This window comes from Austrofundulus limnaeus, unplaced genomic scaffold (genome assembly GCF_001266775.1).
Source record: "Austrofundulus limnaeus strain Quisiro unplaced genomic scaffold, Austrofundulus_limnaeus-1.0 Scaffold40, whole genome shotgun sequence".
NCBI lineage: Eukaryota > Metazoa > Chordata > Actinopteri > Cyprinodontiformes > Rivulidae > Austrofundulus > Austrofundulus limnaeus.
In genome coordinates, this window is record NW_013952442.1 from 1,836,330 (window position 1) to 1,861,503 (window position 25,174).

The 25,174-nt window shown below is 38.1% G+C and overlaps 1 protein-coding gene across 1 annotated transcript in view; it reads left to right on the forward strand.

The window, feature by feature from the left end:
- Positions 1-546: 546 nt before the first annotated feature.
- cd81a (CD81 molecule a) overlaps positions 547-25,174 on the forward strand; it is a gene marked incomplete at its 5' end in the record, with an annotated part of 31,601 nt that continues 6,973 nt past the window's right edge. Inside the window, 2 exon segments of the mRNA XM_014007237.1 lie at positions 547-740; positions 13,853-13,967. Coding sequence (XP_013862691.1) covers positions 675-740; positions 13,853-13,967 — 181 coding nt within the window.

A 25,174-nucleotide genomic window follows, 5' to 3' on the forward strand; every position in this document is an offset into this window, starting at 1 on the left:
AAAATGGCTTCTTTTACTCCTCTCTCAAACCAACGTTCCTCTCTATCAAGAATGAGAACATAAGTGTTAATTAGGTGTCAACGATAGCCATGTGATGTGAGTATCAGTCACATGGAGGCAGTGCTTAAAAGCCTGAATTTTGCCTGAAACTCTCAGACTGAAGAAGTCTCTTGGAGGAGAGACGAAATGTTTCATTAGAGAAGAACCCGTCCAGAAGACCTACACAATTTTTTTCTTTTTGATTTTTTTTACCTGGATTACTGAGATGCATCAGGACACTTTACAAAATAGCATTTATATGAACTGAAAATATAGAAAACTGAAAAAGAATGTAGATATTTTTGAAGCACCGGRAGAGACAAAATTCAAATTTATGCACTCCTAGTGACTCCAATTATAAAACAGAATGCATTTAATTGCTAAAGAAGTAGATGTTGCATGATACTGTTTAAAATGGCTTGAGATTGTGTTGTCTGTGATTTGATTATATGTAGTAAGGGCCTGCCATACACGAGGCTCCGTAAAGGAGGGCGTGGAGGAGGAGTTGGGTGTTGACCCTTCCAAGAGCAGAACCAGCAGGATTTAGTTGAGCTCGAGCCCGTTATCCGTCTGATTCCTCCGCCGCTGCACCTCTTAGGAAACTCCGCCACGAACGTATTGTTTATCGGACCATCATGGGTGTCGAAGGCTGTACCAAATTCATCAAGTACCTGCTGTTTTTCTGCAACTTCATCTTCTGGGTGAGCAACCTCGTTTTTTTTCTCTCTCCCACGTTGTTGTTCCCGCAGCGCCGCCTCTCCCTCGCTCAGGTTGTTTAGAGTCCGTTATGATTAAACACCAGAGCAGCTAAATCACCAGGTTCCACGCTACATTTCACCATCTTTTTGTTTGTCTTTACGTCTGCTAGTTTCCTAAGCAGGCCAGTTTACTTTTATACGTACATGTGTATTTTTTTTTATTTATCATTATCACCATTATAGATAAATTAGAATAACCGCACTTTACCTGGTGAAACGCATTTTTTTCGGAGCAGCGTATTCAGATTAAGAGTTTGATACAAAATTGTTGTTTTTATGGTCGAAACAACAACGTGTCCGCGTTGGTAATATCGTCTCTAGACCACTCCTCCATGACTGGCACACTGCAGTTTTTTGTTTTGTTTACTTGATAAAACACAGTAGTTCTTGGTAAAMATGTAAAAAACATACATGTTAAATACTGAAAGCTGTCAAGTTCAGTGATTTYTTTGGTTACCACTGGGTCTAGAGAAAGGCTTTATTTAGATAATAACCTCCCCCCCAACTTGTTTGTGTGTGGGGGTGGGTGGGTGTTGGGGGTGGTCTTGGTGGTTTCCATTTGGTGAATCAAAGCTGAATCATGGAAACATTTGTGGCCATTTTTCCTCAATTCTTCTCAAGCTGCACCCTCCTACATGCCTCCACAGTTCATAAATGAAGCTTGATGTAAATAAAAATGAATAAAACTGGCAGCAGCAGGTGAGTTTATTAGTCTACTGTGTCAGCAGATCAGCAGTGAGCAGCAAATGTATTTTTTTTCACATTGTAAATAATAAAACTCAAGTTAAAGCTTTTTTCCTCTAGGACATTAGTAGATATGACCAGGTTGAAGCACACTTTTCAGTATTTGTTGCTGTTTATACTGGTGCTGTGGCAGTCCTCCACTTRAACAGTGTGTTATTTATGGGGAAAAAAACAATACCACTACACAACAGGTAGAGAAGACAGTGGATCGTTCTGGATACATAAACATAGCTAAAAAGTTTTAACTTTTCATTAATTAAAAAAATTGTAGATACTTGTATAAACAAGTCTGCTTGCGGACTCTTTGTATATTCATTAAAAGGTTCAGTTTGGATCGGTTCGAGGATGTAATAGACTCGTACATCTAGATGTAGTCCCATAACTTCATCAGACGTCGCTGCTCTACCAGTTCAATACGGTTGGGCACAATCGTATCGTGTGCAATTAATAATCCGAAAAACATTAATCGATTAATTTTTGGCACTTGACAATTAATATGATTAATGCCAACAGGCAGGGTTCGCTCGCTGCTCCTCTCCGCTTCAAATATAACGAACATTAAAAAAAGTTCTGTAACTTATTTATCTATCAACACAATGTAAAATTTGATGTATAGCCTGAAGTCTGTGATTTTGACAAAATTTGGAACAGATTTTTATGAAGAGCAAATCTTTCCCACTAAATTGGTCACATGATTATGAAATAAGTGTGTCCAGGGACTCCAGGGGATTAATCGTCAAATTAATCGTTATCGGCTAAATACCACAATTAATCGTGATTTAGTTTTTTGCCAATATTGCCCAACCTTACAGTTCAATCACATCGTGCACAGCTTTGCATCACGAGTACTGAGATTTTGCTAATAGCTTAGTACTCCCAGTTAAGGTTGGTTGGTGTTGATCAGTTTTCATACCATGTTATAACATTTAGAGAATACAACAGTATTCAGTATTGGGGGGGGGGGGGKGTTGTGGCATGTTGAGTAATTAATAATTAACAAAGAAACAGGTGTCATTATGCTGTCATTTTTTATACCGTCACCACCTTTTGATACCGCAGTACCTTCGTACTGCCCAAGCATACTCTCAGTAGGATGCGGCCTGCTATGCTCACACACTGTATTTCTACTGTAATAACATTATTAGAATGGTTCATGACCAGCTTATTACAGGCACGAATCGTGAAAATGTCTTGTGAAGTCAGTGGATCACAAGTTGTGTTTCCATCAACATTTTTTATGCACATTTTGAAGTATCACATTAGAAAAGGTGAATGAAAATGGCACGATTCGGAAAAAAACTTGCGCTATTTTGCAAAAAAGTTAATACGCTCACTTGAGGTGGATTTTGGATTTTTCGAAAAAGAGGAAATGTGCAAAATGGGAGCTGGAAACACATTTGCCGATTAAGTTCTGACAGCAAACAAGACAGAATAATTACAACTTTTCCAATATTAGCAACACGTTAACTTTTCTCCATTGCCCTGAGATGTTTGCGAGTTTGCGACTTCTACTTCCTGTTTACTACAACCATGCATAACGTCAACTTATGACATAGTTACTTTGTGTAGCCCCGTTGATTCACTCCAAGCCAGTTGATGGAAACACGTCTGATTCACATTTCTTCTGTTTTTCCCTTTCTGCAACATTTTAAATGTTCACTCAAAATCAACAATTTGGATGACAATGTTTATTGTCAAAACGTGTAKATTGGTAAATCATTTAGTTTTTTATTATAGAAGGCAATGCTTTGTTTGTGGAAGGGTCAATTTGGTATTTATACTTGAAAAATGATACTGTGTTAAACTCAACTCTGAATAGGTGAGTGTTGTAATACTGATGAAAGTTTCAAACATTTAATCGTTTGACAACCATGTACACAAACATTCAGTGTGTTCATCTCTTCTAAAAAGGATATATCAGATTTTGGATACTCAGATTGTTGCTAGGGATATACTGAGTGGTTGGCCTGATTGGTATCGGCCATTAAACCACAGTCGATGCATCTTTAATTGTCACCACAAGATAAAGTGAACATGTATTCTCTTATCTATGATTGTAAGTACAACAGCACAGTCATTGCTTGGCCACCTCTCTAGCTGCTTTTTGCCGATTGAATTTTTCAGGCATTATTAATTTATTCTCTTATTCTTTTTGCTTTCAGCTTTACGTTGACTTAATACAAAAAAATGTCTCAAACTAGAGTTGGGTGATTTCTGATGGTTTAGTCTTATGGACAACTTGAATTAGATGATTTGTTTTACAGAAGAATTAATAGGAACAAAGTTTACATGTGAGGACCAATCATACAATCATACTGCAGCAATCTGATAAAGGAGAGTTCTTGCCCAGGTTTTGTAAATTTGACAATTTACACCTTAAAATGCCTACCTTTAAAATATTATTATTATTAATAACGTTTTGCCAATGTAACCTAAAGGGACTACCTCAGTCTTWATAACAATTTAAGATTGTTTTGATTGGTTTTGCCTGTGCTGCAGCTGTTCACAGTCCTTATAACTATATTAGGTCTTATTTATCTCATGCTTCAGAGTAGGTGGTTTGTTGGCTCTCTGAAGTGTTGGATGGAAATTGGTCCATATATAAATTAAAGGGAATAAATGTAAATCGATCGGCCAAGCAAACTGAATTCTCTTCCAGCACTCACAGTACTAAACCTGCATTTGCATCGTTAAAGTGTAACCTATTTAACTGTTAATGGTATGTGCCACTGCTATAAATCTGTGCAGCACAAAGTAGACTGATCTGTTGTGTGAGACACATTTTTTAAACGTTTGTAGCAGTATTTTTTTTTAAACTCTGCCTAAAATAATTAAACCAAAGGTCTACAGCACATAATTCCAGCCTGGTCTCTAAACCCTCGGTGTTCTTAGACAGACATTTTGGGGRAAAAAAGTCCTATTTTAGAAAATCAACAAGATGTGCAAATAGTTGGTTCAGTGTGCACAGCAACACTCTGAAGTCTAATCACATTGTGAGGTGTCAAGACATTTCTATAACTTCTTTAATTGCATTTGGTTTATTTACAGTATTTATAGGTAGATTGATGCGAAGGTTTTATGCGCGTTAAATGTTTAGGTTCTCACTCACTGCATATTTCCACGAGGGATGTTTCTGACCCCTAACTCTGCGATCCATTGAAGCAGCATGACAGCCACTCCAAACATTCAGCTGAAGTCACAAAGAAGTCTCCTCAGCCACAGGAAGAACTTGGAGCTTTGTAACAGATGGTTTGGGCCCCCACACAGTCCCAAGCTCGACCTCACAAAATCAGTGCCGTGTCTGCTTTTTATTCCAGTTCTTACAACAGACACTTGAAGGCAACATCTATAACTTTACTATGAACCTTTGAACCCAGTTCCTCAAGTTTAAAAAGAAGGTTAAAAAAAGACATTTTGGTAATGGTTTTTTTCACGTTTACATTTATTTCAGGATATATTGCATGCGTTCATGCAGAAAATGTTGCTTATGTTCTGTCGTTCAGACTGAAACGCTTAGGAATCTCTTGATCTCTTGTAATGGCAGCTAAACAAAAACAAGAAAAAAAGAGGTGTAAGTGGCTGTGTAGAGCAGGGCGTGGTGGTCCGTGGGCAGCTGCGATGAGGGATCTGTGTGGTGTTTTAGGAGACTTACGGGAACAGCAAACAAGAACCCCAACACCCACCCCCAGCATGCTCGACATTCTAGATCTCACTTCTGCAGCGGGCAGAAATAGATTCTTATGGAGTGGTCGGTGGGGAAACTTGAGCCGCGCTCACCAAGAATGACACGTTTGAGACAAATTTAGAGTTTTACCTAAATTTTCTCTGTTTCTTAACCCCTCTCCCACTGTCATGATTTATTATGAGTGAGTACACAACTGAAGTGTTGAAATTTCTGCTTCCTTTGATTACGTGCTTACTTGACATGTGTGTTTATTTAGTTTTACAGTAAAGCAGCTAAATCATGCTGCATCTTGTAGCCACTGAACTGCGCAATAGCAGTTCCAGTATCTGCAACATTTTCAGCTACTGAATGTTGTCAAAAGCCAAATCAGGAAATGTTGAAAAGATGTGAAAAAGACAAAAAATTAAAATTAAAATGTATGACTTAAGGCAAAAAATAAAAAAATATATATGGCATAGATTTTAAAACTACAAGTGCTTCTTTCAAGATTTTCTCCTTTCCCTGACATTCATTGCTTTATTAACAAATTAATGAAAAACTGCAACAGGATGCTTTTACATGTAATAAGAAGAAATGGAAACTTCACAAAGTGGTAAGATTTTACTACTTTTTAAATGTATTGCAGGTGTGAGGTGCAGGAATGGACTTATATTATTATAAACATCTTAACTTTCACAGATAGGGGAGTTATTATACGTCCATTGGAAACGAACCCTTTTCCACATATTTAAGCAAGTAACCACATAGACAATATAAGTACATACCTATGCATGTCATGCGTTAAAATCTATAAAATTAGAACCAGATGCGCAAGATTAAGTGTCAGCTATGAGAAGTTTCTAGTCAAGTCCCAGGCAGAACGGCTGCCAACTAACAACAAATTGCAGCAGAAGTCATCCCAGGGCACTGTGCAAAAAAAAAGTTCTTTTAAAATCTAATTACATTTAACCTGATTCTTTACAAGTTTTTCCAGTCCTCATAAAGTTTGGTTCAATCCAGTATTATCCAGTTAATCAAAATGTTGAAGAATTCAAACAAATGCTACTGAACTTTKAAGGGAATCCGGGTGTTTCTTAATTAAAAGAAAAGACATATCAAAAATCCCAATAATTTTATTATAGGAATGTCTTCAGACTGCAGGGGACCAGTTCAAAGGTCTTTTAAACTGTTGCCTTTCTTTGTATTAGCATTGGTGATGCAGTGTAGTCCCTACAATTTAAATCAGCTCTACTACTTTACCTTCTGCTTCAGATTAGGTACTTTCTTGACTTAAAAGAGACTTCAAGTGATATAAGAGGGTGTGATTGATTCRTACATAAATGTATGTTGGTTGGCAGAGTAAAGCCAATGTTTTTACAGCACCTGCACTGTTAAAACTTTTATTGTTGCTGCAGTAAAAGCAACTTACATTTTAATGTTGTCTGTAGTGGCATGCTCTGATTTGAACATTAGAATGACCAAATAAGTGAACTGTGAACAAAAATACATGGAGAAAATTCACACATTCACASGGGGAACACACAAAACATACTGTGACACTGTCTGTGCCTCTGTGTAATCTTAATAGAGAAGTTGACTCTATAACAAAATTGCAGTTGTGATTGTTCTTGATCCTGATGGCCCTTAAGGGATTAAAACATGTTTCTACTGCTGGACCTAAATCAAAACAAACACACTCCACCCTTCTTAATAATCTGTTCTTAAAGTATTGGATTTCTTGGATAGCTGCTTTTGATTCTAAGTTGTAAATAAATCATCAAATGCAACAGTTTATCTAGATGACATGATTCATTTCAGCATCCTGAAAACCTTAAATCAAAGACCAAAAYCAAACATTTGTACTGGATGTCTTCAGAGCTTGAAGGAGACATATAATGCGTTTAAATCCTCCATTTTCACATTTAAATCATTCAGTTGGGGTCTATATAAAGTGGAATTGCAATTTTTGGTCTGAATTCCCCCTTATTGTAACTCCACAAGCCCCTCTTTCATCCCTTTTTCTGAGGTGCATCTCAGATCAACTCGTTTTGACGCTGTTGCTTTAAATCCAAATGAGACACTTCTCCAGCTTTCAGGGTGGTTCATTTTAGTTTGAAAGAGGGGTTTACATCTACACTCACCGGCCACTTTATTAGGTACACCACGCTAGTAACGGGTTRGACCCCCTTTTGCCTTCAGAACTGCCTCAATTCTTCGTGGCATAGATTCAACAAGGTGCTGGAAGCATTCCTCWGAGATTTTGGTCCATATTGACATGATGGCATCACACAGTTACTGCAGATTTGTCGGCTGCACATCCATGATGCGAATCTCCCGTTCCACCACATCCCAAAGATGCTCTATTGGATTGAGATCTGGTGACTGTGGAGGCCATTTGAGTACAGTGAACTCATTGTCATGTTCAAGAAACCAGTCTGAGATGATTCCAGCTTTATGACATGGCGCATTATCCTGCTGAAAGTAGCCATCAGATGTTGGGTACATTGTGGTCATAAAGGGATGGACATGGTCAGCAACAATACTCAGGTAGGCTGTGGCRTTGCAACGATGCTCAATTGGTACCAAGGGGCCCAAAGAGTGCCAAGAAAAGATTCCCCACACCATGACACCACCACCACCAGCCTGAACCGTTGATACAAGGCAGGATGGATCCATGCTTTCATGTTGTTGACGACAAATTCTGACCCTACCATCCGAATGTCGCAGCAGAAATCGAGACTCATCAGACCAGGCAACGTTTTTCAATCTTCTCTTGTCCAATTTCGATGAGCTTGTGCAAATTGTAGCCTCAGTTTCCTGTTCTTAGCTGAAAGGAGTGGCACCCGGTGTGGTCTTCTGCTGCTGAAGCCCATCTGCCTCAAAGTTCGACGTACTGTGTGTTCAGAGATGCTCTTCTGCCTACCTTGGTTGTAACGGGTGGTTATTTGAGTCACTGTTGCCTTTCTATCAGCTCGAACCAGTCTGCCCATTCTCCTCTGACCTCTGGCATCAACAAGGCATTTCCGCCCACAGGACTGCCGCTCACTGGATGTTTTTTCTTTTTCGGACCATTCTCTGTAAACCCTAGAGATGGTTGTGCGTGAAAATCCCAGTAGATCAGCAGTTTCTGAAATACTCAGACCAGCCCTTCTGGCACCAACAACCATGCCACGTTCAAAGGCACTCAAATCACCTTTCTTCCCCATACTGATGCTCAGTTTGAACTGCAGGAGATTGTCTTGACCATGTCTACATGCCTAAATGCACTGAGTTGCCGCCATGTGATTGGCTGATTAGAAATTAAGTGTTAAYGAGCAGTTGGACAGGTGTACCTAATAAAGTGGCCGGTGAGTGTATGTATTKGTGCAGAAACATTTTATTTACAAATTAATTAAAAGATGTCACAAGGGAGCCTGAGTCTGACCCAGAGCCAGAGGAGAATGAAAACGACCAAATTGTAGCCGGTAAGTTCAGACCTTATTTAGCAGTTCTGTCACRAATATTATGACGTAATGGTTCAGATAACATCATAAAAACTGAGAAAACTGAACGGGTGCATTTAATGGCTAAAATGTAGACTTTGCGTCATATGTCCCCTTTTAAAGCTGTCCACAGTATTCCTGATTTTGCGCCACTACCCATMATTCATAGTGGAAGCACTGTTCTCTTTTTCCGGTTGCAGTGTTGTTGACATTTAGGGGCATAGACCTTCGCTGTTTATCAAAGCATTTTTCATTTAAATTTGGCATAGATGGCCACATATCGGAGGTTTTTATACTGCAAGGATGTTTTAAAAAGCGGCAAGGACAATTCTTTATCAGTGGCTCAGCCAAAATCATAAATGTCAACCGTTCGGGAAGTAAAATGTTCATAAGCCCCTCATAATTGTAATAATATTATGAAAGTATTGTGAATAGACAGTTTCTCCCCCTTATTCTAAACATAAAATTCACTGGGTGCTAGTTCTTTAGTAACTTTTAGAGATGAACTGGAGGGTTTCATACAGCTGCAATCATTTTAAATAAATGATAAACAAAAATAAATAAACTTCCTCTAACTTTTTAAGCATATTTTTTATTTWAACAAACCGGACACTTTTRTAGCCCCTGGGCGCTGCTAAGCTCATCTTTTAAACCGGCCATGATGTAAACAAAATATTTTAGCACGTAGTTGAGAAGAGGGTTGTTTATTATTCRGAGCTTACTCAGAATTGAGACAGTTAAATTAAGCCATTTATATAGTTTTACCAGCATGCGGCTGCTAACCATAGGCAAAATATTTCTTTAAAGTTAAGATTAGTTGCAAATAACATGCTGAACAATCAGGCTAACAGTAGCTAGCGCTGATGCTGACGCCATTCACCGTAGGCTTTCATTCAGTAAAAGCAAAGAACTGCATGATTAGAAAGCAACAAGGGAAACACAACATTTAAGAGTTTAAGTCACCATGTACAGATTCAGGGTTTTAGTTGATATTGCTGGAAGCTGTCTGACTCWCAKTGGTTCGGACGAGACGCCTTCAGTAGCCAGCCTTAGCTCTGGATCGGAGTGACTATGATATCCATGGGAATTTTTGTCGATAAAATGAAAAAAGCAAGGAAACTCTCTTTTGTGGGTTTTTCAGATTTAAAGCTGCCAGCCATGTTAGTTTACGATCCTCCTTTGTCAGCATAAAATGCAGTTTGTAGGACGCTATGCCTTACTATGTCTCGTTCCAAGCAAAATGTTTATAAAGCGTTTCTCAGTTTTCTTCAATTGTGGCAGCCGACAAATACACACGATCACGAACTCACGATTGAACTGCTGAAGCTGCCAGTTAAAGAAAAAACAAACTAAATTTGTTGTTATAACTATTTGAATGAATGAATTTCTTGCGTACCGGAAGAAGCGAACAGTGGGGGAGGGCTGTGGGCGGGGCTAGTGACTGTCATGGCAGCCTACATAAGCTTCTCAGGAAACTTGTGGATATATATAAATAGTGCTGGGCAGTATCAACAAATTTTTATATTACAGTTTTTTTTTTAACAATAATCCATACAACGGTATTACTGGATGATGTTTTTATTTATTTATGTTTTCATCACAGCTCAGGCTGATGTTAAAATGTAAAAAATATTGATCAGCAAACTGCAGTCAGCTGAAGTTACTCTCTCTCTCTGCAACACAAACTATTTCTTTTATTTACGGTRCCTCCCTGTGTTGCGTTTTCCCTCTCTTTTCTTCCCTCCATGGCTGTAGACATTAGTCGCGCATTCTGGGCTTACGTCACGTTRGCAGTAAGGGGAGACAAGTACAGTTGTGAATGAGGAGAGTTGAGAAAAGATCATGCATGAAGTCTTTATTTGCACATCACTGAAGAGGTGTACTCTACATTCAGTCATGGCGAAGATGGGAGTTATTTTGTTTTTCGTCAGCCAATGGAAGTGATAAAATCTCTACCTGCCGCCAGTCATTGAGAAGGCTGCTACCACTGCCCTGTGCTGGTAGCATGCTAGTTCCTGCATGCATGTTCAGCAGTTCTGCACGGAAAAGCGTCACCAGTGATGTAACGTTCCGAACGTGTTCAGGCTATGTAAACCGGTATGCCAGTATTTCAATTCAATTCAGTTCAGTTTATTTATATAGCGCCAAGTCACAACATACGTTGTCTCAGGGCACTGTACATAAAAAAGAACAATCTAAAGAAGAAGCCAGCAGACTGCGATGAATCACTTCATCACAGTCTCCCATCCTGAGCAAACGGTGGAGAGGAAAAACTCCCTGCTAATCAGGAAGAAACCTCCAACAGAACCAGGTTCAGGACAGGCGGCCATCTGCCTCGACCGGCTGGTTGAGGGGCAGAAAGTGACACAGCTAAACACAGAAGAACTGGTCCAGGACAATATTTGGAAAATTCAGATCATAACAAAAAAACAAACAGTTTTCGGTATGAACCGGTATACCGCCCAGCTCTAAATAAAACATGCCAATACTCGAGTAGTGACAAAGTCTTTGAGCTCTTATTAAAACTTTTGCTTTCCTTGTACGATTCCTATTCAGACTTCAGTGTCTCCTTTAAACAAGTTGCAAAACATCACAAGCATGACTCTTTCCAAAAACATCTCAGATACCATAATTGGTGTTTACAGGGTTATGAATTTGTAAATAACTATGTCATACTTTCCCATATAAAGCCACCGGTTGGAGAGCTTGTCTGTTCTGCGGAGTGATCATGGCACCTCGACTCTTCCCGTGTCTGAGCCCGAGTTTTATCTGTGCTATGCTGGATTGTGTCACGTTGCAGAGGTATAACTGCTCTGTGTTGTTTCTGCTAATCATTAATACAACTGCTTTCACTGAACGCACACACTCTGCTCACGTTCACAACAAAACCAGGCAGGGAGAGCAATACTAGTTGTGATTAGTGCTCTGATCTTGTAGCTCTTTCATTTCTCTCCCGACAGAAGCAGTCAAACATTATCAAGCCTCCGCTGGATTTTCTCTCTCTGATCGTCTGTGTTGAGAAACAAGAAAGCCTCGATTCTTAGAGGCTCAAACAGAACATCTTAAGACATGGATCATGGCCTGGCCCTTGGAAATTCTGTGGTGGCTCTGTTGCTGTGTGTGTGCGTGTGTGTGCGTGTGCGTGTGTGTGTGTGTGTGTGTGCGTGCGTTCTACAGTAATGTGTTTACGGGGTTACCAGGCAGCCGCTTGCTGGAGCTGCGGAATGGCCCTCAGTAACAGAGACGGAGGACAGGGAGGGGTTTTCTGTTTTGGTTAAACTCTATTCTCAGAAACAGCAGTTGGCTTGTCTAAAAAAGAAAAAGACAAATTCTTCCCTGTAGATTTATCACGTAATGGTAACCCTCTCTTTTTTGTCTCCTGTTCATTTCAACTTTTAGTTCAGGAGTTCAGTTTTACTGTACAGTACACTGATAGAAAATATTTGTTATGCCTTACATAGACTTTGCTCTGCCTGATTTGTGGTTTTCCATCTTTTTATGTCATGCCCCAAATCCCAGTCCTTCTGTTAATAGGAATTTTGTCAGTGAGAATAAATGTGAGCTACATTTTGTGAATTTTATTTCTCCAATTGCTCTTTTGAACTATACTTTTCAAACAGTTAGGTAGGATAAATACAAACTATCAGCCTCTGGTAGTTAAAACAAAATGTGCAGTGCCTTTCAGTATCCGAACAATAAAGTTCAATCTGACCACCACCCAAACCCAACAAATTTATAAGAGCATGTGTTACATATTTTACCCATTCCTGCTGTACACTGAATATCTGAATGTGCACATTCAGCTCTGACATTTTACAAGTTTGTTTGGAGTCACCTTTGTGGTGTGAAATATCTGCTTAGGCTTGTAAAAATATATTTTAAAAATCTGTTTATCGGTATGTCTTCCTTTAGGCTTGTAGAAACAAAGTGCCCACAAGATGGAATACAAAATTGTTGTGTCTCAATAAACAAAATCATTATTGTTGACTATTTTCAATAAAAAAATTATGAATTGTTTTTTTCTCAACTGTATTTATGTGTGATGCAGTTAATAATTGTGCTGTATGCTGCTTAGGAAAAGTGCAGTGAGATGCAGTGTTTCCTTTGTTTGCATTTTGGACTTGAGTTGTCCTAAAAGTCAAATATTCAGAATTTAATGCACTGAAAGACTTTTACATCAGTACTGATATCAACAGAACAAACTTAACTAGTGTTGGGTACCGAATTTGATACTTTTATAAGTACCCACCGAATTCGGTTGGTATTACCAAGTACCTATTCACGTAAAATCAAACTGTACCATGTTTCGGTACCTAAACACATCATTGTGACCGTATTGGCGTAAGAGTGGGGTTTTTTCCATGCTTCTCCTGAACGCAGCATCATGCAAGAGCGTAATGATGTCAGCAGTCGGTGGTTCAGTAAACAGAGCTCGGTCTGAATGTAGCTTGAAAGTGAGCCTAGCAGCTCCTGGAGTGAAACTCACCAAACAGACCGCCTCCGAATTATCTGGTGGATTAATTATCTGGTGAGCACGACGTTCGCTTGCTCAAAGTAAACAAAGTACCGCCACTTTCTTTATTTCATTCACCATTAAGTACAACACCTTGTTGGCCCCGCATCACAAAGGCTCRGTGAAGGGCGGTATCTGAGTAATGACGCTGGTGACTCGGAACTTATAGGGTGAAGGCGGAGCCTGTCACCCGACGTTCAATGTCACCACGTCACCGGTCTAAAGACGTGATTAGAGGTGGCTTCAGCCAGGGGCTCGAGGGTGCGCGTGTCCCATATACAACTGTGTGTTGTACTTCGTTCCATTCCTTCAAGGAACCGTGGTTATATTCATAACCTTACGTTTTGTTTGTCATCAAATTTCTTTCAGGAAATCCGCTTTATTTCACCACATTGGGCCTAGAGATCATATTAAGTCTAAAACTCAAATGGATGTACATAGAGAGTAAAATATGWAACAGAAGCCAGTGTACAAGTGAGAGTTGGTGGCTGAATGAAAAACATTGTAAAACACTTTATAGAACCCAGAAAGGTTCAAATGGAGCTGAATGAATGTGGACAATTGAACACCAATCAGAAAACTGTACATACCAAGCAGTAATGTGTTTGTGCTGTAATGCATTGACTGAATTTAAATGTGTTTTGTGTTGCAGCTTGCAGGAGGCGTAATCTTGGGTGTGGCTCTTTGGTTGAGACATGACAAGCAAATCAGCAGCCTGATGGAGCTTGAACTGGATGGGACTGCTCCCCCCAGCTCCTTCTACGTCTGTACGTATTACATCTCTGTCTCTTTAACCTTTAATACACTGTATTTTTGACTTGTCCAAAATGTCTCGTTTGAATGCACCCAGAGTCCAGTAACAGTGAGGTCTGCAGCATCTCTCTCACTCATTCATTGTGCTTTGGAAAATAAAGCATTGTTTCATTAAATATACTATACATTTTAATTACTGATCTGAATACCCTCGAAAGCCACAGTTATTAGGTCCAAACATCAAAGACTTGTCTAATTTTTGTCAAATAATTTGACTGTTTTGGTCTAGACCTTCAATATAAGACATGTATTTTTGCACAAATGTCAATGGAAAATGGAAGATAGAAAACTTTGTATTTTAATGAATTTAAAAAATGGTCATGGTAAAATGTCCCAACAGTACTGCCTTGAATATCAACCCCTTCAAATGGTTTTATGTAGACTACAGTACAGATAATAAAAACATATGTTCAACCCCACAGCCTAAAAAAATGTTTATTGGAGATATGGCCTAAATTCAATAGGAAGCAATCCATCTTGGAGCAAAGACAACATTTTGGCGTCTTAAAAATATTGAATTTTTAACAGATTTTTCCAAATCAGCTTCAGACTTGGTCAGTGTGATTTTAAGGCATCAAAATTTGTCCAAAATGTTGAGTTTTCTTTACAGAGTGTGGGTGTGGCTTGACTTTGACTTGTTGCAATAAAACATCTATCCATCCATCCATCCATGCAATAAAACACAAAATATATTAAGTATACACCAAAATGTACACATTAGACCACAGTCCAGTTACTAACTTATCTATATGTCAATATTCTGTCAAATTAAAACAGGTACATGTTTTACTGACGGACATCCTCTTGTGACCTTCATTATAATAACTTCAAACTGTGGGACTATCAGGGCTGAGCCGTTTTGTAACAAGCACGGTTCATCTGACAAGACAGAACGTTCTCAACTTCGGTTGGTTTTTTTGTTTTGTTTTTTTCTTATCGTCTGCTTTTTCTTAGTTTGGCTGGTGGTGATATAAAATCAGTTGGAATGCGGTGATTTTGAGAAGAATACAGTGAACAAGGATGACCTATTATTTCTGTTTGCCATCACTGGATGTTTGCATGAATCACCAAGTTACAGAAATCATTAAAAATAAGCAGTCCTACATACCACTTACACACATACAGTATAGCTGAACAGAACAACCTCTCTCTCCCTCACACACATGCACACACATCGTAACATTAACATTATTAATTCTTTATTAAAATAAATAATTAAAAGACAAAATAAATAACAGTTTGATCATAAATTAAAAAAGAATAAGAAGTTGTTGAGAATGACAACTCTTGTTTATGCATACTTTAGTAGTTCATAATTTCCTACTGCGTAAATTGTATTCATGCACAAAAACTTGTTCTGTAAATAGTTTTTATTTTTATTTTTTTGTTTCATTTTTGAGGCTGTTCTTTATATAGCATTCAAACAACACATATAGCAACTTCTGATCAATCTATATCAATTTCAGACTTAAAACTATGGACAGATTTAAGCCCCACCCACATCCTGTTAAACCACATCCACATCTGGTGTAGGCCCCACCCACAGCGAGTACAAGAAGCCATTTCAGTGGCAGGTATGAATGGAGTCAATGCCTTTAGTTCTTTGCAATAAAAAAAAATAAATTACAAGCTTTAAAAATACCTTTGTGCTCATGAACAAGGTGTATTATCAATGAACTTCTGATGAGACCACAGCTTGCATTACCTGTTTAATATTTCAGATAAGCCTTGATATAAAGAGTTTGTAAGAAAGCCACAAGGATTAAACATTCATGTTTTGCCATGAGTAATTAGTCTTCTTAAAAATAGTCCTGCTTTTTATTAAAACAGTTTGTTCAGGGAGTGTTTGAAACTCTTTGAATTCAGTTTGACATGAGATGAAGTGGTTGTTAGATTTTTTTTTTTTTTTTGCTTTATTTTTAATTGGGACTGTGTGGAATATTTATGAACCATCATTGTTTCATTTGCAGTAAACAGCAGTCAGAACATTCTCAGTTTTCAAGGTTCAAGAATCTCTATTATCCATGAGGAGCAATTTGTTTCACAGTCAGTAGATGTGTAACACATTCATAATCTTTGGAGAGTCCTAGAGAAATTCTCTCTTTATGAATTCAAAACAACATCCAGGCAAATTTCTACTAGCTAAAAGAAACTCAAATTCAAAACATTTCTAGCAGTTTAATAAACAGTTTTTTGTTAGGTTTTGACACTTTTGCACAAAACTGTTCTTATGCAGTCACTATTTTTCAGCAAAACAAGGCTGCGTCTATGGGGGGTTCGGAACATATACCATCACAAACCTACTGAGTACACCAGGAGCTTTTAGGTCTCTGTTCAAGGTTCTTCTGTTTATTATGACTACTATATTATCTTATCTCTCCAGAAAAAGTACCTTGTTTTCACTTTCCCATTCACTCTCTCAACACTGTAAGCAACGACAAAAGTTGTTTTTAAGATTACACTAATTAGACGGAATTGAGAGTCATGGCTAATCAGTGACGGGATACAATTAGCAGCCCCTGTGCACGCAATGACTTATTACTACAAAGATATTCCTGGGTTAAGAAAAAAGGCCACAACATAAACAACTGTTTCAAAACGATGAGGTGTAAAATTACTTAATATAGGGTTCACTGGAACTGCTAGGTAAGACACTACACAGAATTACTCCAAACAACGGTATTTAAAAAATATTGCATAATCTTTCCATGTAGTCATTGCCGTCACATCAGAAAACTATATTAATTCATATTGTAAAGTTCAAAAAGAGCAAATGTTAAACCATTATAACCTAGATAGAAGAATATTAAGGTAGGCAGTTGTTTGTTTCAAAACTAACATTTATACAATTTCTTTGTGTAGCAACACCGTAAAGGACAGTTGAGAATTCAGATGTTTGGGAGCTTATGTTGATGTTCACATTTAACACATGACCCAATAGCAGTCATGATCTTGTAGCTATGAGTATATAATAACTGGTATTATCATACAGGCTGATTAAACTTATTTTAAATCAGCTCCTGAGATTCATCTTCCAAAATCTCTGGAGCTTCATTTTCGTGTTGAAACATGGAAAAACCAATGTTCACAGATAGAAATAATTCATCGTTGAGGGGGAACCAAGGCCAGACAGTTTTGAAATGAGAAAAAGGCCAAAAAACATTACATAATGACTCTTTTATAGTGTAATAAAATGCAAATTGTCCTGGATATAACATCTTACTCTTAAAGGGGGAAAGGGATAGGAATATCAGAGGACCATTGGTTCAACTCTTTTAAGCCAAGAAAGGAAAGCTTACTGAAGCTGAACAACTGGAAAATCTTATTCCTGCTGCATGAATGTGCTTCTGCTGCATCACTCTCATTGGTTATTGTGATTCAGCAAGGTCTCCGGGCTCGTTGTGGTTTATATTAGTGTGAAGAATGTTTCCTAGTCATAGCTCAGCTTGATTGACTTGTAGAAACTCTTTATTTATCAAAAGTCTACTGTGGTTTGATTATCATGACCTATTATGAGTATGCCTGTTAGAAAAAGTCATTTAACTCATTTTGTGAACGTGGCATCAAATTCAGCGGTTTTCCTCAGTCACAAGATGTGAACTTAGTAGGACAGTGACGTAGTAAAGAGTTTGATATGTGATGTGAATTTACAGCAAACAAATCAACACACATAGAGCAGAATTTAAAGGGATTGTTTTTGACATCACGTGGCAGGAAAGTTCCAGTGTGGTTTTAAGAGCGAAGGGAAGTGGTTCCCAGAATTCACATGGCATTTCCTAAATGTTTGGAAAGTATATTGTATAATGAACTGGGGGTGGCCCAGCCTCGCCCAGATCATCAGCTACTTGTGACCACGACTAACAGCGGACACTCCGGTCATCATATGACACGATTTGACGCTCTAACGCCCAAATGAAGTCAGTTTCTGTGTCATTTCCTCCCGTCTGTGTCAACATCCGTTACTCATTTGTTTTGCGGTGATGAAGAGGAGATAAAAGGTAAAAGTTGGATGCAGAACCAGTATGAGTTTTAAAAGAAAACATGTTATAAAATGGAGGAGACTTTTGGATTAATACAGTATGTTGGATTTTTTTTTTCTTCTCTAAGGCAGCATAGCTGTGTTTAGAAAGGAACTACGTTCTGAGTTTCTCTGTGATTGCATCTTGCCCATTACATAAAGCCTCCCCCTCATTCCGGAGACAGTGAAGGGGAGAAAAAAAACCATCATTATAGGAAAAAATTCCTCACTTGCCTTCCCATCCCCTCCTCCATTGCTCCTCCCCCTGAGCTGTCGCTCCCTCCCCCTGTCCAAGAGTTGCCTTTTCTTCACATGGCTCAATTTTCCTGCACTGTGGCTCTCCCTCGCCGCCCCATCTGGTTGTGGTTAGTGTTAAAGTCGCCTTCTCTGTTCTTTTTTTTCTTATTCCTCCCCCAACCTTCTCTTTTTCCTACATCTGCTTTTCTCTTTCCCTCTCTCAGAACCTCACACACTCAAATGAACAATTAGTCAGTGGCAACGTCACTCCAGTTTCTACACAATTAAACATCAAAACTCTGTCTTTACTTTCTGAAGGATTACAATTTAGTTCTGTAGAAATGCATGCTACAATGACTAAGTAGCCACTGAAAGTTTATTCAAGTGTCACTAACTTTTTTTTTAATGACACTTTCCTCTAAACGGACGTCCAAATTCGTATTTGGTATTTTTGCTTTGTGGTTTCGTCAGTTTTCTCCGAAAGGAAAAGGAAGAAGAGTCAGTTTCTTAAAGATTACAAAAAAGTGTTTGGTTTTATTATCTAACGACTTATGAGTACTGCATATACAATTCAATGTGAGATCTTTCATATAAATAAAGTTATACTTAAGATTCACTCTCACTTATCTACCCAAAAAGCTAAAGCATTTATCATATACACTTTTGAAATCTGAAAGGGGTAATTTTTAAAGTTACTTTCCATGAACTTAAAAAAACTACAGTGTATGGTGCTTTTACACATTCTCTGAATACAGTAGGAGCTTCAGTATTTGTTGTCCAACTCTTACTGAATTAAGTTAATTCTCCTGACACTTGAACAAGTTATGTGAAACATCCTGTTTCCTCTGAGTTTTTAGAAGAGTTCCTATGAAACCAACCAACATGACTCATTAAAACGTGTGATTTCTCAGAGATGTGCCCCRTCTGCTGGGGATTGTTTCAGGCAGTCCACAGCACCACAGACAAGGACCTAGTGGTGGTGGAAAAGCTCTTCTTAGGTCAGTGTTGGTCATTTTATTTTAAAACAAGACCAAACCTTAAACTTCCAGCGCATGATAAACAGTTAATGTTTCAGAGTTGTATTCCATTTATTCATCATCATTCTCGAGTTTGACAACATTTTCTGATAGAAAGAAAGGCACTTGGCCTAGAAATCTTTCAGTGTCCTCCACAAAAATAAAAATCTTTTCTACTGCATATTGCCCAGTTTGAAGGTAAGCTTTCTTTAAACATATTGTTTTAGGAATATATAGTAACACAAGGAAATGGGAAATAGTGCAGGAAGAAAGGCATTGTATTGTACACAATAGTTGGATAGATTTTCTGAAACCCCTGACATCTGGACAAACTATTTAGCAGTATGGTGCTATTTTTGCTTCATTATTTTAGGACCGTTCCAGCTGCTCTTCTAATTTCAACATGAATACAACAAAAATCCCCACTTGGTTTCATATGCCGTAAATATGGATGTATCGATTGCAAGAAATGTTTTACGTAATTTCAATTGTAGCTGTGAATTGAAGTATACGCTGGTCATTCTCTTGTCTGATCAGGAGGCATAGTTTCAAGTTGTTGTTTTTCTGGTACAAAAGTTTAAAAATATAACATGTTCAAACGTGAAAGTGAAAGTTGAGCCTAAAGAAAGTCATATTACTTTCCAACAAGCTTGTGAATCCACTGTGGAATGCCTCAGTAACATGAAGTTTAACCCTGCAGTTTGGCCTAGAAAAAAAAAAAATGTTTTCCACTCAAATGTCCTAAAGAGAAATACATAGAACAGAATAAAATATTTCTGCCGTGGGAATCTGAATGTAAACTGACAAGCAAGCTGATCAGATTGAAGTACACATCTTTTCTAAAAGCTTATTAAACATTTCCTGTTGATGTCCTTTTAGTTCCCAGTCCAAACAAAGGAGGGGATAGACAGGATTCTCAGATGTGTTTGATGAAGGTTTCCTGCATTTTAGAAGATAGTTGTGTCTGGTGGTAGAACATATTCTTGTCATTGTGCCAATTGGTAACAAACAGCAGAACAGTACCAGGGTGGAAGATGGAACCTCAGCTTAGTTTGAATTTAGAGTATGTTATTATCGACACACGAACACTTTGGTCGATGACAAATCAGGTGCAAATGTGTTCAAATTTGAGGCAAGTTGGAAATTAGTTTACAGTACTAGTTAATATCATTACTTCACTTATTCATTTATAAAATGTCAATTGTTGAACACATTAAATGACATTTAGACATTAATCATTATTATCAGTTATAATATTAAATTTTAATATTATGTTGACACATCTAGTCACATGCTGCATAGGACTGCAGTCCTATCAGTTGTTCTTTTGACTAGAATGATGCAGAATGTCTGATAAATGGTAGCTCAGACAGCATAATGGAAGTGAAACCATGGAAGATTCAATTAAAGCAGAGAGGAAAAGACATTTAAGTAAATGGAATTTCTGAGAGCATAACTTTGAATAAGAGAGTGCATTACACAGAAAGGATGGATGAATGGATGGCAGAGTACCAAGCGTTGGAGAGATGCCAAACCATAAAGACTTGGGGGGTGCAGCAGCAATATAAGAAATGGACAGAGCACTTGCCAAGTTATCGATTTTTAAATTTCCAGTCCTTGTGTGGTTCAGTCAGTGGAGAGATGATGTGGGAGATCGGGTAGGCATAGTACGGCACCATTTAGTGTGTGATTAAATTATGTCAGAGCTGACAAGCAGAAGAAACAACGCTGAGGCTCAACATGGAGAGAAGCACTCAAAGCCTGAAATCAGCACAAGACAGTGACAGCAGCGTTGCCGGCATGGCGGAGCTGTGAATTAAAGTGTTTTAGGGCAACATTCCTGTTACTGTCCAGTTAAAGCAAGTTGCTCTTTCTCTTAAGGCCAAGCACTCCTGTCTTCGTTTGTATTGTTGTCCGTGTGCTGCATTAGGTATGTGTGACTGAACACAGTTTGTAATAACTGTGCACATCAGTGAAGCCACAATCACAGCACATTTGTTTCAGCTGTCACAGATGTCAGTTTTGCCAGATAATACTTTGCTTTTATTTGTGTACAAATATACAGTGGCTGCTTTGTTGCCTTACAACCTCAGAATTCAATTCTTCTTAATTATTGGCAATAATTCTACAAAAAATACTCCACAGTAATGAAGTTAAATAAATAAAAACAAAAAAAWTTTTGGGATGGGGGATACAGTTAGGTCCATATCTCTTATATCCCAATTTTGATTCAGTACATAATTCAGTAAACTGTTTGCATGTTTTTTTCACGCCAGAAAGCAGATGACCCAAAAACAAGTGTTTTTGTAAATGGAGAGACTTGATGTGGTGGATCAATTCAAGTACCTTGGTGTTGTTTGACACAAATCTTACTTTTAAGCAACACATTAAGAAAACTACTAACGTAATAAAATTCAACTTAGTCAATTTTCGTCATATTAGACCCTTTCTCACTACACAGGCAGCTAAAATATATGCATGCAATGATCTTTTCTCATATTTCTTATTGTCTTGCAACGTGGTCCCATACAACAGCAAATTTGTTAAAACTCATCAAGTCTCTTTTCAACAAAACAAAGTTTTTGACAGACAACTTTATCATGTTCATTACTGTAAAATCGTTGATAAATACAAGATCTTGGACTTCGAAAATTATCAAAGATTCAGTGATTTAAGTCTTGTTTTTAGGGTCTTTAAATGGACATAATCCTCCACCTTTAAATGATTTCATTCACAAATATACATCCAGAATGAATAATAGGTCTCAAACTAGAGGGTACTGTGTTGTCGCAAAACGCAGAACGGAGTTTGGTCGAAAGGTCACGTCAATCAGAGGAACACTCTGATGGCATGAACTACCTGCAAATATGACTATGACTGTGACAGTTATTCCATTTTTAAAAAGAAACAAAGTTTGGCTGAAAGAAAATCAGTCATGCATTCGCCTGTAACATAATTTAACTGTATACCTTGTAGACTGAGGAGTTTGTGTGTTGGGCAATGTTGAATTTTGTCTGTTTTGTGCACTTGTTTTATGAAATACAGTATTTACCTTTTTTATCTGCTCAGGATGAAATTTAGCTGTTGTGCTAATTCTGGTGCATTTATATTTACAGAATATTGATTAATGTGCATTGTCCTATTTATATAAATAAATAAAATAAATGAAATAAATACATTACCACAATGAATTTTTAACAAAACAATTCAGATGCATTTGAAGTTCAGACTTTCAGCCTTATTTCAGTGGGTTGAACAAAATGGTTGCATAAAAAAGTGAGGAACTAAAACATTTTTAAACACAATCTCTTCAAAGGCTCAAAATAATTGGAAAAATGAAATGATTATAAATAAAATGTTCATTTCTAATACTTGGTTAAAAACTTTATTGGCAATGACTGCCTGAAGTCTTGAACTCATGGACATCACCAGACGCTTTTTCCCCCTTTTTTTAATGCTCTACCAGGCCTTCACTGCGGTGGTTTTCAGTTGCTGTTTGTTTGTGGGCCTTTCTGTCTGAAGTTTAGTCTTTAACAAGTGAAATGCTCAACTGCTTCTGTCCTGTGTCACATCATCAATAAACACTACTGGCAGCCATGCATGCCTAAGCCATCACACTGCAGCTGTTGTAATTTACAGATGATGTGGTATGTTTTTGACCATGTCTTTACCAAACCCTTTTCTGTCCATCATTCTGGTAGAGGTTGATCTTGGTTTAATCTGTCCAAAGAATGTTCTTCTAGAACTGTGCTGGCTTTACTAGATGTTTTTTGTAGGAAAGTCCAGTCTAGCCTTTTTATTCTTGATGCTTTTGAGTGGCTTGCACCGTGCAGTGAACCATCTGTATTTACTTTCCTGCAGTCTTCTCTTTACGGTAGATTTGGATATTGATACACCTACCTCCTGGAGAGTGTTGTTCACTTGGTTGGCTGTTGTGAAGGGGTTTCTCTTCACCATGGAGATTATTCTGCCATCATCCACCACTATTGTCATCCATGGGTGTCCAGGTCTTTTTACATTGATGAGTTCACCAGTGCTTTCTTTCTTTCTCAGTATGTTACTGTAGATTTTGCCACTCCTAATATTGTAATAATTTCTTAGATAGGTTTATTCTGTTTTTGTAGCTTAAGGATGGCTTGTTTCACCTTCTTGGTGAAACACAGCAAAATCAAATCAACCCCAGGCCTTTTTATCTGCTTAATTGAGAATGACATAACAAAGCTACGGTATTTCCCACACCTGCCCATGAAATAGTCTTTAAGTCAATTGTGCAATTGCCTTTGGTCCTTTTTTAAAAGCAGGGTGGGAACATGTTAAGGAGCTGAATTTGTGAACCCTTCATCCAATTTTAATGCGCATACCTTCAAATGAAAGCTGAAAGTCTGGACTTTATGTCCATGTTCATTATATAACTATAATTTGAATATGTTTCAGTAAATGGGTACAACAACCAAATTTGCACAACAACCAAATTTGCATCACTGTTCAAATAAATATGGAGTGTATAAGTATAAGTTATGCACGTTTTTACGATCAAACATATTGCATCTTTAAAAAGGTAGTCAAGATGTGTAAATTTAAAACTAAAAGTCCTCTAAAATTTTATTTTAATTCCAGGCTATTAAGGCAATAAAACAGAAAAACAGCATACTGTAAATTTTTGCTGAATTTTCATGATGGTGAGGTAGAAGGTTTTTGTTGCTTTGATTGGGGTCGGGTAATCTGCTCTCACAGTCATGTGTTTTTAGGATTGTTTCACCATTTTTGAATTGAGACAGAAAAATGTAGGAATTAGAGCAGATTTCTTAACAAGCTTGCTGCAGGAACAAGCAGTTTCAGTGTCGAAAGCTGAAAAAAAAGGCAAGCAAGTGTCACAGCTGTCTCAGAGAATCAAAGCAGAACAAGACGTTATTATGAATATGAAGCCTAAGCATAAATTCAGACTGGAAGACTCTCCCTCTATCTCACCTGCTCCATCCAATCACCATGTCACGCTCCCAGCTGCAGTCACTCAGCGTCAGATCCTCGCCTCACCTTACCAATCTACTCACAGGGATCCAGGTCTAAAGGCCCAGCACCCAAGGATCATTGTGCTCTCCTGACGCGTTCAACCCATCTCCGCCCCTTCTCCATCTTCATCTCAGACTCTTCCTGGCTACCCCTTCCTTCTGGCCTCCACACCACCACCAGTGTCCGAGCCCCGCGGGGGAAGACATTATTCCTAAATCCTAAGCTGAGTGCTAGCTCACAGTAGTTCGCTGCACTCTCGTCTTCTGCCGGGGCTCGAGCGCCAAAGAAATATCTCATATCAATAAAACTGTTTAGCTTCCGCATTTCTTTGTGTGAGTCTTTCCAGGTTGAAATGTTAATTGGCTAAATGTAAAAACACATTTAGCAGGCTAAAGCTGTGTGTCATCATTGTGTGAGAGAATGTGTTGCAGAAAGTGATGTCTGTTTCATACAATATTTGTATGAAAAAGTCTGTCATTTTCAAGGTGGAAGTTCATTTGGCAACAAAACAGGAAATTGTGTAGCAACATTTATTTATAAAATTATGTATGATTACTTTGACAGTTGTTGTATTTTAGATTTTGGGATTTTGATTAGTTCTTTTGAATGAAAAATCCTCTGGATGCTTGATGAGCAGGGACCCGCATTTTAAGACCGTCATGTCTCCCTGTTTGTAATGTCTCTGACTTTTGTTGACCACTTCCTGTCTCATATCTGTTTTAAGTGGTCATAAAGAGGAGCTGAAACTCTTTCTGAAGAGTTCAGTAGCATCCTGGAACCACAGAGTTAAAAAAAATCAAGTGTGTTGAGAAAAGTGAGCAGAATTGTTTTGATTCATCATATTTCACTCAGTGCAGGTTTCACAGAGGTAAAGAGGCCC